The sequence below is a fragment of the Crocuta crocuta genome, unplaced genomic scaffold, assembly GCF_008692635.1.
Source record: "Crocuta crocuta isolate KB4526 unplaced genomic scaffold, BGI_CrCroc_1.0 scaffold445, whole genome shotgun sequence".
Classification (NCBI taxonomy): Eukaryota; Metazoa; Chordata; class Mammalia; order Carnivora; family Hyaenidae; genus Crocuta; species Crocuta crocuta.
This window is the reverse complement of record NW_027530847.1, coordinates 2182832-2199788: the sequence shown is the minus strand read 5'-3', so window position 1 is coordinate 2199788 and position 16957 is coordinate 2182832. Positions and strand designations below refer to the sequence as shown.

At 40.6% G+C, this 16957-nt stretch overlaps 1 protein-coding gene across 1 annotated transcript in view; it reads right to left on the bottom strand.

Moving 5' to 3' along the window:
• The window catches only part of CDK5RAP1 (CDK5RAP1 mitochondrial tRNA methylthiotransferase), a 35784-nt gene that overhangs the window by 4939 nt on the left and 13888 nt on the right, over positions 1 to 16957 (bottom strand). The window contains exons 8-12 of the mRNA XM_077769393.1: positions 16431 to 16528; positions 14560 to 14615; positions 12489 to 12619; positions 9183 to 9332; positions 488 to 628 (exon numbers count right to left, since the gene is read on the bottom strand). Of these exons, the coding sequence (XP_077625519.1) occupies positions 488 to 628; positions 9183 to 9332; positions 12489 to 12619; positions 14560 to 14615; positions 16431 to 16528 (576 nt within the window). The remainder of the gene's footprint in view (positions 1 to 487; positions 629 to 9182; positions 9333 to 12488; positions 12620 to 14559; positions 14616 to 16430; positions 16529 to 16957) is intronic.

Genomic DNA, 16957 nt, shown 5'->3' with positions numbered 1-16957 from the left:
ATGCTACCGTGTACTCCAATCTCACCAAATTACTTTCTATGACAGAAGAAAGGAGAGGAAAAACAAGAAGGCATTAGGAGCAGTTTAAAATTCAACTCAAGGTGCCCTTCCATTATTCAGGCTGAGAAGAGATTTTTATTTTACTAAAGAATTTTTCCTGGGAGCAGCTTCATGGCTCAGTCTGACTTCAGCTCAGGTCATGATCTCACAGTTCATGAGTTCAAGTCCCACACTGGGTGAATTTGAACCCCGCTTCAGGTGAACACAAGCCCCACTTTAGGTAAGCATAAGCCCTGCTTCAAGTGAGCCCTGTTTCCTTCTTGCTCCCTCTCTCTCTCTCTCTGCCCCTTGATCACTTGCACTTGTACCTTCTTGCAAAAAAAAAAAAAAAAAAAGAATTTCTCCTGGAAGAAATTTCATTCCCCCAAATTATCTAACCCAATATCCATTTCACAATGCAAGCCAAAAGCCCAAAAGGACACCTTACCTTTACTAACACATAGTCCCCAGGTTGAGCTCTAACTTTGACCTCAGAGTTATTAACATCCTCCATCTCTACATTAGGGAAGATCACTTTAAGGTTTCCATCATTCCGGCCACACAGGTCAGTGGTAGAGCGTTTACTGTGCTGTAAAAAGAATAGAAGAGAGTTTATGAATCTGTCACAATCATCAGTCTGGGAGGGCAGAAACTGTGCCTTCTTTGTCTCAGATCCCTAAGGGTCTTACTCATACAGCATTCCTTAATCAAGGAATCACTTAAGACTACAAAGGGGCACCTGCTCTGGCTCAGTCGGTGAAGCATGGAACTCTTGATCTTGGGGTTGTGAGTTCGAACCCTGTGTTGAATGCAGACTTTAAAAAAAAAAAAAAGAAAGACTACATGTTTACTGCCAATTTTTTTTATAATATTTTATTTATTTTTTAGAGAGAGACAGAGACAGCATGAGCGGGGGAGGGTCAGAGAGAGAGGGAGACACAGAACCCGAAAGTCTCCAGGCTCTGAGTTAGCTGTCAGCACAGAGCCTGATGCAGGGCTCAAATCCATGAACCGTGAGATCACGGCCTGAGCTGAAGTCAGACACTTAACCAACTGAGTCACCCAGGCGCCCCCTAAACAAATTTTCACTTTATCCAGTCTCATAGTAAATACTCAGGAATGTTCTAGGGTTGTTTGGCCTGGGTTACTACCCCCCAGTGATAGGCAGACACGAAGCCAGAGTCTCCAGCACAAAATACCGAAGACAGGGTCAGGAGAATAATAAAACCAGTGTGATGGTATTAACTTCTAACATATATACAAGTTTTTCTCTTCCAGCCATGATGTGACAAGAATCAAATTTAACCTCTGGCCTTAACCAAAAACTGGACAAAATATATGAAATCACTATTTTCAGATACTGAACAACAGACTGTGCAAGACTGTGAAGCTGAGAAAAGGAAAACAAGTGAGATGAGTCCTCCATTTTGTGAGAAGGCATGTGTCAGACGAGGGCATGCCAAGCAGGGAGGAAGATCTTAAGGCACAGCATAGTGGTTCTCTCTGGATTTAGGAAAAAGAGATCAGAGTTCAGGGAGCCTGCAATAGGTAGAAATTGTGGAGCAAGTTCTAGAGAAGAGGGACCTAAGCACAAAAAGAGCTATAGAAAGCTATAGAAATATGCACAGGGATCCCTGGACTCTTTGCTGGATACCAACACATGTTTGCATAGGGTGAAACTCCATGAAGTCAGACAAAGAAAGTAACTGGGAACTGTCAGTAGATGGGTTTCCAGAGCTCATGCAGGGCTGAGAATCACAACTTATCACTGGACAGTCCTCACTGATTCCTTGGGACATGCAGTACTAACTCCAGAAAAGCCATACCTTGGTAATGAGGCCAAACTATCCCTGGGATAAGAAACGCTTTCCTAACAAAACTAGAAATTGAGCCTTGATAGGTTCAAACTGAACTATAAGTAATATAACCACCTATCAGAACAAAGCCCAACACAAAATCCAGATTTCAAAAATAACACAACGTCAAATGTCCAATCAAAAATCACTAGATATACCCAGAAGCAAAAAATGTAACCTATAATCAGGAGAAAAGTTTTATCAATAGAAACAGACCAAGAAATGATAGCAGTGATGGAATTATCACAAAAATAATAAATCATTTTTTATGATTAAATTCAAAGGAAACTAAGTTTCAAAGGAAAACAAGAGGGGCGCCTGGGTGGCTCAGTCAGTTGAGCATATGACTTTAGCTCAGGTCATGATCTCGCAATTCGTGGGTTCGAGCCCTGCATCAGGCTCTGTGCTGACAGCTCAGAGCCTGGAGCCTGCTTCAGATTCTGTGTCTCCCTCCCTCTCTGCCCCTCCCCTGCTTGTGCTCTGTCTCTCCAAAATAAATGTTGGAAAAAAAAATTTTTTTTTAAACAAAAGAAAACAAGAATACAGAAGTAGAAGGTATTTAAAAAGAACTAAATGTATCTTATACAGATGAAAAATGTAATATCTAAATTAAAAATTCAATAGGTAATAGCAGATTACTCACTGCCCAAGGAAAAAACAGTGAATCTGAAGACAGAGCCAAAGAACCTATTCAGAACAACCCACAGAGATATATAAAGAAAAAAAATGAACAACCACAATGACCTACAGAAAAACATTTTTTTATGTGGTTGGACATATATGTACCTGGAGTCACGGAAGGAGGGGAGAAAAGGGGGGGGGGCAGGAAGCAGGAGAAGTACAGAAAAATTATCTGAAGGGGCTCCTGGGTGGCTCAGCTGGTTAAGCATTCGACTCTTGGTTTCGACTCAGGTCATGATCTCATGGTTTTTAGGATGGAGCCCCACATCAGGCTCCACCCTGACAGTGCAGAGCCTGCTTGGGATTCTCTTTCTCCCGCTTTCTCTACTCCTCCCCCCACCACCTAAATAAATAAATAAGTAAACTTAAATATATATATACATCTGAAGAAAAACAGATGAAAAATTTCCAAATTTGATGAAAATTATAAATCCCCCAACTAAGAAGCCTCAACAAATCCCAAAGAAAACACAAAGGTATAAACACAAAGAAAGCCATGCCAAGACACATCAAATTTCTAAAACAGTGATACAGCAAATATTTTTAAAAAGCAACTAGAGAAAAAAGGTATTTTATGCATAACAGGAAGAAAGATAAGGATGACTGCAAACTTCCTGTCAGAACCAAGTTAAGTCAGAAAACAACAGAATGATACCTTTAAAATATCAACTTAAAATTTGACACCTAATGAAAAAATATTTTTAAGAATAAGTGAAAAGAAATTTCTTTCAGACAAACAAAAGATGAGAGGATTCATCACAAAAAGATCTGCATTACAAGAAATGTTAAAGGCAGTTTTTCAAGCACAAAGATAACAATACCAGATAGAAACCTGAATGTACACAAGGAATGAAGAATGGTGGAAGCAGTAAATGAGTGAGTACACAGAGAAGACTTTTTTCTTGTTTATAAAAAAGCTTTTTTAAAGTAACTGAGTATTGTACAGTCAGTGATGGACTGACGGCGGGCCCTCCTTTGTGGGCCTCTCATAGTGAACCCGTGACAGAGGAGTGTACAGCCCTGAACCACTGCCCAGCCTCCTGACTGATGGGCTATGAACACTGAAGGGGGGCTCAGCTGGTTAGGCATCAGACTCTTGATCTCACAGTTCGTGGGTTCAATCCTCACGTCAGGCTCTGCACTAACAGCACAGAGCCTGCTTGGGATTCTCTCACTCCCTCTCTCTCTGTCCCTCCCCAATTCACGATCGTTTTCTCTCTCTCAAAATAAATAAATAAGCTTAAAAAAAAAATCAGGGCACCTGGGTGGCTCAGTGGTTAAGGGTCCAACTCAGTTTCAGCTCAGGTCAAGATCTCACAATATATGAGTTCGAGCCCCACATCAGGCTCTGCATTGACAGTGTGGAGTCTGCTTGGGATTCTCTCTCTCTCCCTGTCTCTGGCCCTCCCCTAATCAAACACACTGTCTCTCAAAATAAGTAAATAAACAAAAATAAATAAATAAAGACAAAAGGTTTAAAAAGAATCCACTGGGGACAATAAAGATGAAACAAGATTAGCCATGATTAACACTGTATTGACAGTTGTTGAGGTTGGTTAACAGGTGTGTGGGCATTCATTATACTGTTCTCTCTATATCTATATATGTTTAAATCCCCCATAATTAAAATGTCTGTTGTTTAAAGGCTCTGGAACAAAACAGCCCTGAGTCAAATTCTGGCTCTGCCACTCGAGCTGTATGACTTTTAGAAAGTTATTCTACTTCTCTAAGTCTCTGTTTCCTCATCTCATAAAAGGGCTAATAATTAGCACTACTTCCAAACACTGTGGTGGGACTCAATGTGCCAATGACATAAAGTGCACAGTTTCTGGCAGTCAGTGAATGCTCAGTATACAGGAGTTATCATCATCTTCTCTGCCACTCTGGAGATTAGCAACCCGATGTTTTAAACTGGCCAGGATTAGAGGAAAGAAAGACTCTTCTTAGAAAAGTAAAGACTCTCCCAACTACTGGCCCTGAAAAATACATTTATTCTCTAGCCCCAAGTGAGGCATGGCTTATGCTAGATGCATAAGAAAGAATCTTATTTTGGTTTATTTAGTTATAATAGCTTTGTTGTAAGGCTGATGAAGTCAGTGACACAGAATAGTAAACTTTGAGTACTTGTTCATTCAAAAGACAAGTACCCTATTCTGTGCCAGACTCCATGAGGAGGGCTGGGAATAAAATAAGACCTAATTCTTGGGGCGCCTGGATGGCTCAGTCGGTTAAGCGTCCGACTTCGGCTCAGGTCATGATCTCACGGTTCGTGTGTTCGAGCCCCGTGTCGGGCTCTGTGCTGACAGCTAGCTCAGAGCCTAAAGCCTGTATTCAGATTCTGTGTCTCCCTCTCTCTCAGACCCTCCTCTGCTTACACTGTCTCTCTCTCTCTCTCTCTCAGAAATAAATAAAACGTTTAAAAAAAAAGACCTAATTCTTACTGGATAAAATGTAGACTGCTAATAGACACATACATATCTCCAGAATCACAGCTGACACCCTAAATTACAAGGCATTTAGTGAGGCAAAAACCTCTTGGGGTATTACACTAGCTCAGAATCACCACCCATCAGCCAACTGCCAGTCTAGACCACAGGAATATCTTCGAGCCCAAGATGGGCTGACCAAGTACCCCTCTTGGAAATCTGAGCTGGAGCTGAGAGACACAACTGTGATCTGTGAATAACGAGAAGTGTAACACGTAAACATAGGACCTACACGGCAGCTGTACTCTGCAATAAAGATGAAGCAGCAGGAAACTCTGGTCTAAGGAGACAAGAAAGTATGAGCCTGAAGGTAGTCTTTCTAGAAACCTGTAGTACTCCTGCCCTTGCGCTCCACAAGATACCCCTAAAGTCTTTTACAAAAGAATTCTTTTTGGCTTAGGCTGAATGCCTTGAAGAAACTTCTCACTGTTACTCACAACTAAAGAGTCCTAACAAACACAAATACCAGGCAACTGGTGGCTTTGATGCTACCATATCCTGAGACATGAAATAGGACTCTCCCTTCTCAATCCAGGTCTTAGGAGTCACAGAAAGGGCCCATCTCTCTCTTTCCCCTCCTCTCCAATGGCTGCAGCATGTAGCTTCATAAAAGGTCAGGCTCCCAAACTGACCACTTATTCCATGTATTTAGTGTTCTAACTGATGGTTAGGTTCCCTGGCTTGACCACTGATGCCTCCACAAACCCCAAACTTCTTGAAATACAGTACACTTCTAAGAAAATGTGATTTTAAAAAAGGATTGAAGGGGTGCCCAGCTGGCTCAGTGGTAGAGCATGCAACTCTTGATCCTGGGGTTGTGGGTGAGCCCCACATTGGGTGTAGAGATTACTTAAAAGAAAATAAAATATTGGGGCGCCTCAATGGCTCAGTCAGTTAAGCGTCTGACTCTTGATTTCAGCTCAGGTCACAATCTCATGGTTTGGAAGACTAAGCCCCTCATCAGGCTCTGTGCTGACAGTGCAGAGCCTGCTTGGGATTCTCTCTCTCCCTCTCCCTTTCTGCCCTTTCTCCACTCACACGCATGTATGCACAAACATACTCTCTCTCAAAATAAATAAACATTTTAAAAAATTAAAACATAAAAAAGGATTAGAGACAATAAAATTGATTCTAAAACATACATAGGATACTGCTTCCAGAAAGATGGAGTAGACATACTTTTCTTTAATCTTTCTGCTGTTAAGTACAAAAATATCTTTCAAGAAAGAAGGAGAGGGATGCCTGGGTAGCTCAGTCAGTTAAGCAGCTAACTTCAGCTAGGGTCATGATCGCACAGTTCATGAGTTCGAACCCCACATCTCTGCTGTTAGCACAAAGCCTGCTTTGGGTCCTCTGTCTCCCCTTCTCTCCATCCTTCCCCCACACTCTCTCACTCTCTCTCAAAACTAAACAAACATTAAAATAAAAAAAAAGAATGAAGGAGAAATCAAGACATTCTAAGATGAAGAAAAACAGAATCAGCTGCCAGAGTGTCTAAAAGAAGCTGTCTAAATAGAAAGGAAAAGATAAAAGAAGGAAGCTTGGAACATCAGAAAGGAAAAAAACAAAAAACAAAAAAAAAACCATAATGACATGATTACTTTTGTAGAAAATCCCAAAGAAACTGCCAAAACAATTCCTAGAACTAGTGAGTTCAGCAAAGTCACAGATTACAAGATAAACATACAAAATTCAATGTTTCTATACAATATAATGAACATCTAAAATTAAAAATACAATAGCAACTTTTTTTCTTAAAAAAAAAAAGCCACTTAGGTATAAATCTAACAAAATACATACAAGACCTGTATACTGAAAATTACAAAAACTCTGATAAAAGAAATCAAAGATTTCCATGCTCCAAGATAGGAAGAACAAATATTGGTAAAATGTCAGTACTCAGGCACCTGGGTGACTCAGTCAATTAAGCGTCGATTAAGCATCTGACTTCAGCTCAGGTCATGATCTCACAATTTGAGAGTTCAAGCCCCGCATCAGGCTTTATGATGACAGCTCAGAGCCTGGAGCCTGCTTTGGATTCTGTGTCTCCCTCTCTCTCTGCCCCACCCCAACTCGCTCTCTCACTCTCTCTCTTGCAAAAATAAATAAACATTTAAAAAAAAAATTTTTTTAATGTCAGTACTACCCAAAGCAATCTACATATTCATTGTAATAACTATCAAAAATGACATCAGCATTCTTCAAAGAGCTAAAACAAACAATCCAAAATTTGTGTGGAACCAGAAAAGACCCCAAATAGCCAAAGCAATCTTGAAAAAAGAAAACCAAATCAGGAGGCATCATAATCCTGGATTTCAAGCTGTATTACAAAGCTGTAATCATCAAGACAGTACAGTACTGGCACAAGAACAGACACTCAGATCAATGGAACAGAATGGAGAACCCAGACATGGACCCACAAATGTATGGTCAACTAATCTTTGACAAAGTAGGAGAGAATATTCAATGGAACAAAGACAGTCTCTTCAGCAAGTGGTGCTGGGAAAACTGGACAGCAACATGCAGAAAAATGAACCTGGACCACTTTCTTACACCATACACAAAAATAAACTCAAAATGGATAAAAGATCTAAATGTAAGACAGGAAGCCATCAAAATCCTTGAGGAGAAAGAAAGCAAGCAAAAACCTCTTTGACTTTGACCACAGCAACTTCTTACTCGACATATCTCTGGAGGCAAGGGAAACAAAAGCAAAAATGAACTATTGGGACCTCATCAAAATAACAAGCTTCCGCACAGTGATGAAACAATCAGCAAAACTAAAAGGCAACCAATAGAATGAGAGAAGATATTTGCAGATGAAATATCAGATAAAGGGTTAGTATTCAAAATCTATAAAGAATTTATCAAACTCAACACCTAAAAAACAAAGAATCCAGTGAAGAAATGGACAGAAGACATGAATAGACACATTTCCAAAGAAGACATCCAGATGGCCAACAGACACATGAAAAAATACTCAACATCATTCATCATCAGGGAAATACAAATCAAAACCACAGTGAGATACCACCTCATACCTGTCAGAATGGCTAACATTAACAACTCAGGCAACAACAGATGTTGGTGAGGATGCGCATAAAGAGGATCCCTTTTGCACTGCTGGTGGGAATGCAAACTGGTGTGTCCAGTCTAGAAAACAGTATGGAAGTTGCTCAAAAAATTAAAAATAGAACTACCCTACAATCCAGCAAATGCACTACTAGGTATTTATCCAAGGGATACAGCTATGCTGTTTCAAAGGGGCACATGCACCCCAATATTTATAGCAGCACTATCAACAATAGCCAAAGTATGGAAGGAGCCCAAATGTCCATCAACAGATAAATGGATAAAGAAGATGTGGTGTGTGTATGTATATATGTATATATATATATACATACACACACAATGGACTATTACTCAGCAATCAAAAAGAATGAAATCTTGCCATTTGCAACCACGTAGCTGGAACTAGAGGATACTATGCTAAACGAAATTAGTCAGAGAAAGACAAATATCATATGACTTCACTCATGTGAGAACTTTAAGATACAAAACAGATGAACATAAGGGAAGGGAAGCAAAATTAATATAAAAACAGGGAGGGAGATAAAACATAACAGACTCTTAAATATAGAGAACCAACAGTAGGTTGCTGGAAGGGTTGTGGGAGGGGGGAAGGGATAAATGGATAGGAGGCATTAAGGAATCTACTCCTGAAATCATTGTTGCTGTATATGCTAACTTGGATGTAAATTTTAAAAATAAATAGAAATTTTAAAAAGATATCAAAGATAATCTAAATAAAAGGGAGACATATTGGATTCTAAAACACAAAAAAACACTGGGGTGTCCAGATAGCTCAGTTAAGTATCCAACTCTTGATTTGGTCAGGCCATGGTTCAAGCCCAGCGTCTGATCTTGCACTGATAGCATGGAGCCTGCTGGGGATTCTCTCTCCCTCTCTCTCTCTCTCTGCCCCTCCCCTGTGTGCACACACGCTCGCTCGCTCACTCTCTCTCTCTCTCTCCCCCTTCCCTCCCTCTCTCTCAAAAAATAAACAAACCATAAAAAGCAAAAAAAACAAATAAAAAAATATATATACATATGACCTTACCCCTTCCACCAACACTAGCTGGGTACAACCCACAGAGGCCATGTTGGCTTTTGTTGCTTCTTCTCGAAAGACAGTAATAAGTTCCTCCAAACGCCTTAATTTTACCTCTTCTGGAACATCATCTTTCAGCCTGTGATATGCCCTGGTCTTCTATAAAAAAAAAGAGAGAGAGATGGAGGTCACCAAGGACTCACAGAATCCTTTTTTCCCCTTCCATAGATTCCATTCTTAAAGTACAGAGGAGGACCAGGTTCATTCTACTTGCAAGTCACAGACATATGTACAAGAACCCAAGCCACACCAGGAGGGTTCTCTACCTCTAAGAACATTCTAAGAGAAAAAAGTAACTATGCAATAAAGTCACATTTTTGCAAGGGTTAAATTCTAAATTTAGCCCATGAAAATCATAGACTCAAAGTTTCTTGATTATTTATAACATACAAATGTAACCTTTATACAAATGTAACATATACTAAATAACTCATGGACCAGGTTACTCAGCAACACTGTTTATAGACAAGACAAAAGATAAAAAGCAGCCTTAGGACGCCTGGGTGTCTCAGTCGGTTAAGCGTCAGACTTCAGCTCAGGTCATGATCTCACGGTTCGTGGGTTCGAGCCCTACATCGGGCTCTGAGCTAACAGCTCAGAGCCTGGAGCCTGCTTCAGATTCTGTGTCTCCCTCTCTCTCTGACCCTCCCCTGCTTGCACTCTGTGTTTCTCTCTTTCTCAAAAATAAACATTTAAAATTAAAAAAAAAAAGATAAAAAGCAGCCTAAACATTTACCAATAGTTTGTTAGTAAATGAATTATGCTTTATCTATGCACAGAAAACTGCACCACTATAAAAAGACTGATGATTCCATATGTATTGATATGCTTGCTCTCTAAAACATACTCTTAACAAAAATAAGATACAGATCAACATGTACAACTTTGGTATAAAAAGAATACATAAATTTGGGGTGCCTGGGTGGCTTAGTCGGTTAAGCATCCGACTTTCGCTTAGGTCATGATCTCGCGGTTCGTGGGTTCGAGCCCCGCGTCGGGCTCTGTGCTGACTGCCAGCTCAGAGCCTGGAGCCTGTTTCGGAGTCTGTGTCTCCCTCTCTCTCTGACCCACCCCTGCTCACACTGTCTCTCTCTCTCTACTACAAATAAATAAAACATTAAAAAAAAAAATTAAAAAAAAAATACATATATTTATAAATACATGAAATAACTCTGGAAGTTTACAGAAGAAATTCCTAAGAGTGGTGGCCTTCAGGGAAGGATACGAAAAACCAGGCAACCTGGGAGAAGGAGAAGAAGAACTTCTCACTGCATACTATTTTGAACTTTTGAATTTTATATAATGAGGTCGTGTTACCTAATCCAAAACATTTTTCAAAGGGAAACTTATCCTAGGGGCACCTGGGTGGCTCAGTCAGTTGACCATCCAATTTCAGCTCAGGTCATAATCTCACAACACAGAGCCTGCTTCAGATCCTCTGTCTCCTTCTTTCTCTGCCCCTCCCCCAATGGTTCTCTTTCTCTCTCTCTCTCTCTGTCTCAAAATAAATTTAAAAATTTCAAAAAAGTATAAAAAAAAGGAAATTTATCCTTGAAAAGCCTTTAAGTTGTCTAAAACCATGGTATGCATACATGTGCGTGCATGTGTGTATATACATATATTTTTTTAAGTTTTACATACACAAGCTTATATAACACAGTTGGGAGAACCACAGAGCTAGATAAAACTATGGAAGAGGAAAACCTATATATCCAAGTATGGACATTTAAACCAACTGGCCTTTGAGAGAACTACCAAATCCACGAAAATGGTGAATGGGTTTACTCTATTTTGTCTTATTAACAACTTGCCTCTATTGTGCATTTACCATTACCAAGCACTATTCTCATTTCACAGGTGAAAAGTCCAAAGACCTTTCTCAAGATCACAGTTATTAAGTGAGAAAGGTGCAATGTGAGGGCTTGCTCTCATCCACTAGACTACTTAAGTCTTTATAACCTTAATCCTAACCAAGAAATTAGATCCCAAAGTAAACACTCATATTCAATGCCCGTAAGATATGCTTCTACCACACACTGAAAATCCACTTCCCAACTTGAGCATTATAAAAAATTTCTCTTGCATGTTTATGATGTCCATGGAAGAGTAACAAAATGGAGCCCAACATCTACTCTGAAGCTTCATCTCTGAAATAATTATGTGAGATACATAAATATATGCAATGGCCCACTTACACTGCCTACAGAACACTAGGCAGTGGGCTTTAAAAGACATGAATTAGGTTAGTTGATGGCAGCTGAATGACAGTGGTGGCTAAGATCATGAGTTCCATCATTCATCAATCAGCTTTCCTGAGCCTCCTGGCCACTTTCCACAGCCTCCAGCCCAAACACAAGGAAAGCCACCCCTGAGCTTACTGGAGGGAGGAGAAATGACCCATGCAAATTCATCCCTACCATCAAGAAAATGACAAGAGGGGGCGCCTGGGTGGCTCAGTCGGTTGAGCATCCGACTTCGGCTCAGGTCATGATCTCACGGCTCGTGAGTTCAAGCCCCACGTCAGGCTCTGTGCTGACAGCTCAGAGTCCGGAGCCTGCTTCTGATTCTGTGTCTCCCTCTCTCTCTGCCCCTCCCTTGCTCATGCTCTGTCTCTCACAAAACCAAAATAAACATTAAAAATTTTTAAAAAAAGAAGGAAAGAAAATGGCAGAAGACCAGAACTATCCCCTCTCTGTAGGAAAAACACCTTACTCTCCCATTCCTTCCTTATATCCTTCTGCTTTGTTTTCCTGGGAATTTGTGTTACAGGAGAAACTCTAAAGTGGTTATCAGTAGGTTCACTGGCCTAAAAAAATGAAAACTAAAAAATAGCTGAGGATTGCTAGAAGGACAACAGATGTATCTGTAAAACAAATCACATCTGTAAGCCAAAAAAGTTCTGCATGTTGAGAAATGATTTTACCCTTCTAATAAAGAGAACACCATCCCTTCCTCCACAATGGCATCCCTCCCTTCACATTCAAATTCTAAACACTCTAAACATAATTTAAAATATTTTAATGAAGACAAATATTGTCACAACGAATCCACATTCATCTCAAGTTGTTGAATTATATAATAAGGCAGACAGGCTGATTAGAAAAAATAAAGAAATGAGTGGTAAGATCTTCATAGCTTCTCAAGGACTGCCCTGCTGCCACTTTTTCTTCCCAGTTGTCTACAATCAACCAGAAACTGGTCAGGAATTCTGTCAGTCCAGCACAGAAGTAGCTTTTCCCTCATCCCAGGGCTGACCTGTCTCATACTGTAGGCAAAGAGGAAGCCCATGTTATACTGAACTTCCCGAAGCAAAGACACCGTCTGGAGGTGATCTTCCTCTGTCTCACCACAAAAGCCAGCAATGAAATCGCTGCTGAGGCTCACTCCTGCAACACATGACAAGGGACAAACATGTCACTGCTGCTTACCTTCAAGAAAAGCCCTTTTGGTACTTATGCGTTACAGACAGAGAGAGAGAGGCAGCAATTGTAAACCTTCCCTGGAGCTACTGAGTCCATGTGCAAGTGACAGAACAGTCAGTATGGAACAAGGCCTGCTTATCTAGAATGTTACCATGTCAGGGCCTGGCTTCTCAGTCTATATGGCCCTCAGCATAAGAAAATTAGATTTAAGGACACAGCAGGAACTCCATGTTTTCAAACAGGTTCTGCTTTTACTGGTGAAAACTTTGCAGCACCTCATATAAACATGTATTTTTGAAGCCAGTTTAATACAAAGTTTATTTAAGACCATAGAGAGACCTGAGTGCCTCAGTTGGTTAAGAGTCATTCTCGGTTTCAGCTCAGGTCATGATCTTGTGATTTCGTGAGTTTGAGCCCTGCATCGGGCTTCTCTCTCTCTCTCTCTGCCCCTCCTCTGCTCAAACTGTTTCTCTCAAAATAAATAAATACACTTAAAAAAAATTTTTTTTAAACCATAGAAACAATAACTACTAGTAACTAAATAATACTAAGTACTATATTTTCCTACCTATTTAATATATTTAATTTCCCCAACAATCCAATAACATACTATTAACTCTATTTTTTTAAATTTCTTTTAATGTTTTATTTATTTCTGAGAGAGAGAGAGAGAGAGAGAGACAGCGTGAGCAGGGAAGAGGTCAAAGAGATTACAGAATCTGTAAAGCAGGCTCCAGGCTCTGAGCTAGCTGTCAGCACAGAGCCCGACGCGAGCTGAAGTCGGACACTTACCCGACTGAGCCACCCAGGCGCCCCAACTCTATTTTCTTTTTAAGTAGACTCCACACCATACGTGAGGCTTGAACTCAAGACCCACAAGATCAAGAGTCACATGCTCTACCAAATGAGGCAGAGAGGTGCCCCTTATTAACTTTGATAGATGAGGAAACTGTAGCCCAGAAAGCCTCCACACTATCCTGCCCCTCCAAAATGAAAGTATTCATACATAATACAAGTTACAATTAGAAATTTGGAAATAAATGTAGACATTGTCAACCAAATCTATTAAAAGATTACAAAGAAATTTTATTAGAAGGGAAAAGAGAAAAAGGAGTAAGAGTTATGATAATAGGAAGGGAATTACCTCTAAGTACACAGTTTTAAAGATATCAATTGCCCCCAAATCAGAACAAATGGAGACCATACTGTCAGCTAACAAAGAAGGAACAAGGTCTCTCTCATATGTTCAGAAACACAAACACTTTCATCTCTGGGACATCGGCCCAGTTGGTTGGTGTCAGACTCTTGATTTCAACTCAGGTCATGATCTCTCAATTTGTAAGATCGAGCCCTGCATTGGGCTCTGTGCTGACAGTATAGACCCTTGCGTGGGAGTCTCCCTCACTCTCCTCCCCCTGCTTGCACACGATCTCTCTCTCAAAACAAATAAATAGGGGCATCTGGGTGGCTCAGTCTATTAAGTGTCTGACTCTTGGTTTAAGCTCAGGTCATGATCTCATAGTTCGTGGGTTCAAGCCCCACATCAGGCTTTGTGCTGACAGGCCGGAGCCTGCTTGCGATTCTGTCTCCCTCTCCCGCTGACTCTCCCCTCCTCACTCACTATCAAAAATAAACAAACATTTAAAAAATTGTTTAACAAAATAAAAATAAATAAACTTAGAGAGAAATCTCTTTAGCACTGAGGCCATAAGCTGATCCACACTTTTGAGTATATCTAGCAAGACCAAGACATTAAAAAACCAGAAAGGAGTAAAGTGACAGAAAGAGAAAAATGAAGGGGAGGAACAAAAATATAAAAGGTAGTGCCACAGGCATTGCCTATATCTGAAAAACCACTGTGGTCTCTGGTAATGTGCTCAGTAGAATACATTTCTTAAACGTACCTGGAATAGATTCTCTGATGTGATGAATTAACTCCACATAAGCTTCTCTTGAATATCTGCAATAAGGAACAAAAAGAAAAAGCTTAGATGAACCAATCTTCTTTAAATGAATGTTGTAAAAAGATAACACTATGCATCCACATATAATCACTTCTTATCCACAAGGACAGTACAGTATAAGTTAAAGTATCCAAAACATCCCTTTTGATTCAAATCCTATACTGTAACCTAATCTAGAGCCCATGATTCTTTAGTTCAGGAACATACATTATTTTATTTTTTTAACATTTATTTATTTTTGAGACAAAGAGAGACAGAGCACGAGCTGGGGAGGGGCAGAGAGAGAGGGAGACAAAATCCAAAGCAGGCTCCAGGCTCTGAGCTGTCAGCACAGAGCCTGATGCAGGGCTCGAACCCACAGACTGCGAGACCATGACCTGAGCAGAAGTCAGACGCTTAAACGACTGAGCCACCCAGGCGCCCCAATAGCCGTTTTTTAATATTTATTTTTGAAAGAGAGAGAGAAAGAGAAAGCAAGCATGAGGAGGCGAAGGGCAGAGAGAGAGGGAGACAAAATCCAAAGCAGGCTCCAGGCTCTGAGCTGTCAGCACAAAGCCCAATGTGGGGCTCAAACCCATGAACCATGAGATCATGACCTGAGCCAAGGTCAGAATCTTAAGCAAGTGAGCCACCTAGGCACTCCAAAAGTCTTTTATTTAAGAAGTGAAGACAGATTAAACCTTTAAGAGGATCTCTAGGGGTGCCTGGGTGGGTCACTTGGTCAAGCGTCCAACTCTTTGTTTTGGCTCAGGTCATATCTCATAGTTCACTACTACCCTGTTTAGTACTTTGCACTAACAGCACAGAGCCTGGAGCCTGCCTGGGACTGACTCTGTCTCTCTCTCTCTTTCTCTGCCCATCCCCTGCTCAAGCATGCATGCTAACTCTCTCTCAAAATAAATAAACTTTAAAAAAAGAAATAAATAAAGAACATAACGGGGCACCTGGGTGGCTCAGTCAGTTAAGCGTCTGACTTTGGCTCAGGTCATGATCTCACGGTTCGTGGGATCGAGCCCCACGTCGGCCTCTGTGCTGACAGCTAGCTCAGAGCCTGGAGCCTGTTTCAGATTCTGTATCTCCCACTCTCTCTGACCCTCCCCTGCTCACGTGGTCTCTCTCTCTCTCAGAAATAAATAAAACTTCAAAAAAAAATTTTTTTAAAAAGAGGATCTCTAACACTGCCAATGTGGAAAACAAGACAAAGCACTAGTTCCACACAGCCTGCCATTTGTCAACTTATCCTTTCAGTCTTATCTCTGCAGTACATATTAGTCCCAAAGTAAGTGAACACAGAGACACATTTAAATTCTAAGACCTTTTCTTTTTTCTTTTTTTTTTTTAAAGTTTACTTATTTATTTAGAGAGAGAGATTGAGCACGCAAGTGAGGAAGGGGAGAGAGAAAGGAAGAGAAAGAATCCCCAGTGCAGAGCCTGATGGGGAGCTCAAACTCACGAACTGCAAGATCATGACCTGAGCCTAAGTCAGATGCTTAAATGACTGAGTCACTGAGGCATCCCCAACCTAAAAAACTTTAATGTTAAAAGCGAAAGGATTAAAATTTCAAAGAGTGTGCCACACAGTAGATACTTAATAAAAAATATACCAAACAAATGAAATGAATGATCCAGTCCTTAGTCTATACTTATGGAGTAAAGAGAAACAGGTTATAATGTCCATGGGTTTATTAACGTAACTGTTATTTACTGAGCAGCTACCACATGCCACACCCTATGCTGGCTCTCAAACACTTTGCGGTCCTTAAGAAAACATGGAAAGGTGCAGGATGTTCCCTCCCCCAAGCAAGTCTGACCCTCTCCGCATGGCCTCTAATACACGGCTACTTCCACTCTGGGCTGGTAGGTGGATCTGTTTACAGATGTTGTCTCTCTCATGAATCAGCTGCAGAACCTGATAAAATAGAACATATTAAAGCCATCAAAGTCTCACCAAAGAATCCTGCATAAAGGAATACCACTCCCACTCTTTCTTAACAAGCTAATTTTTTTTAAAGACCTTTAATGCTTTAAAATTTTTTTTAACATTTAGTTTATTTTTGAGAGAGAGAAAGGAAGACACAGTGTGAGCAGGGGAAGGGCGAAGAGAGGAGACACAGAATCTGAAGCAAGCTCCAGGCTCTGAGCTGTCAGCACAGAGTCCAACACGGGGCTCAATCTCACAAACCATGAGATCATGACCTGAGTGGAAATCAGATGTTCAATCGACTAAGCCACCCAGGTGCCCCTCTTAAGATGCTGATTAAACCAAACATATGAATTATCCAAATCCTTTACTTTTGCTCAAGAAGCCATGTTGTCTGTCCCAGACATTTCCCCTGAT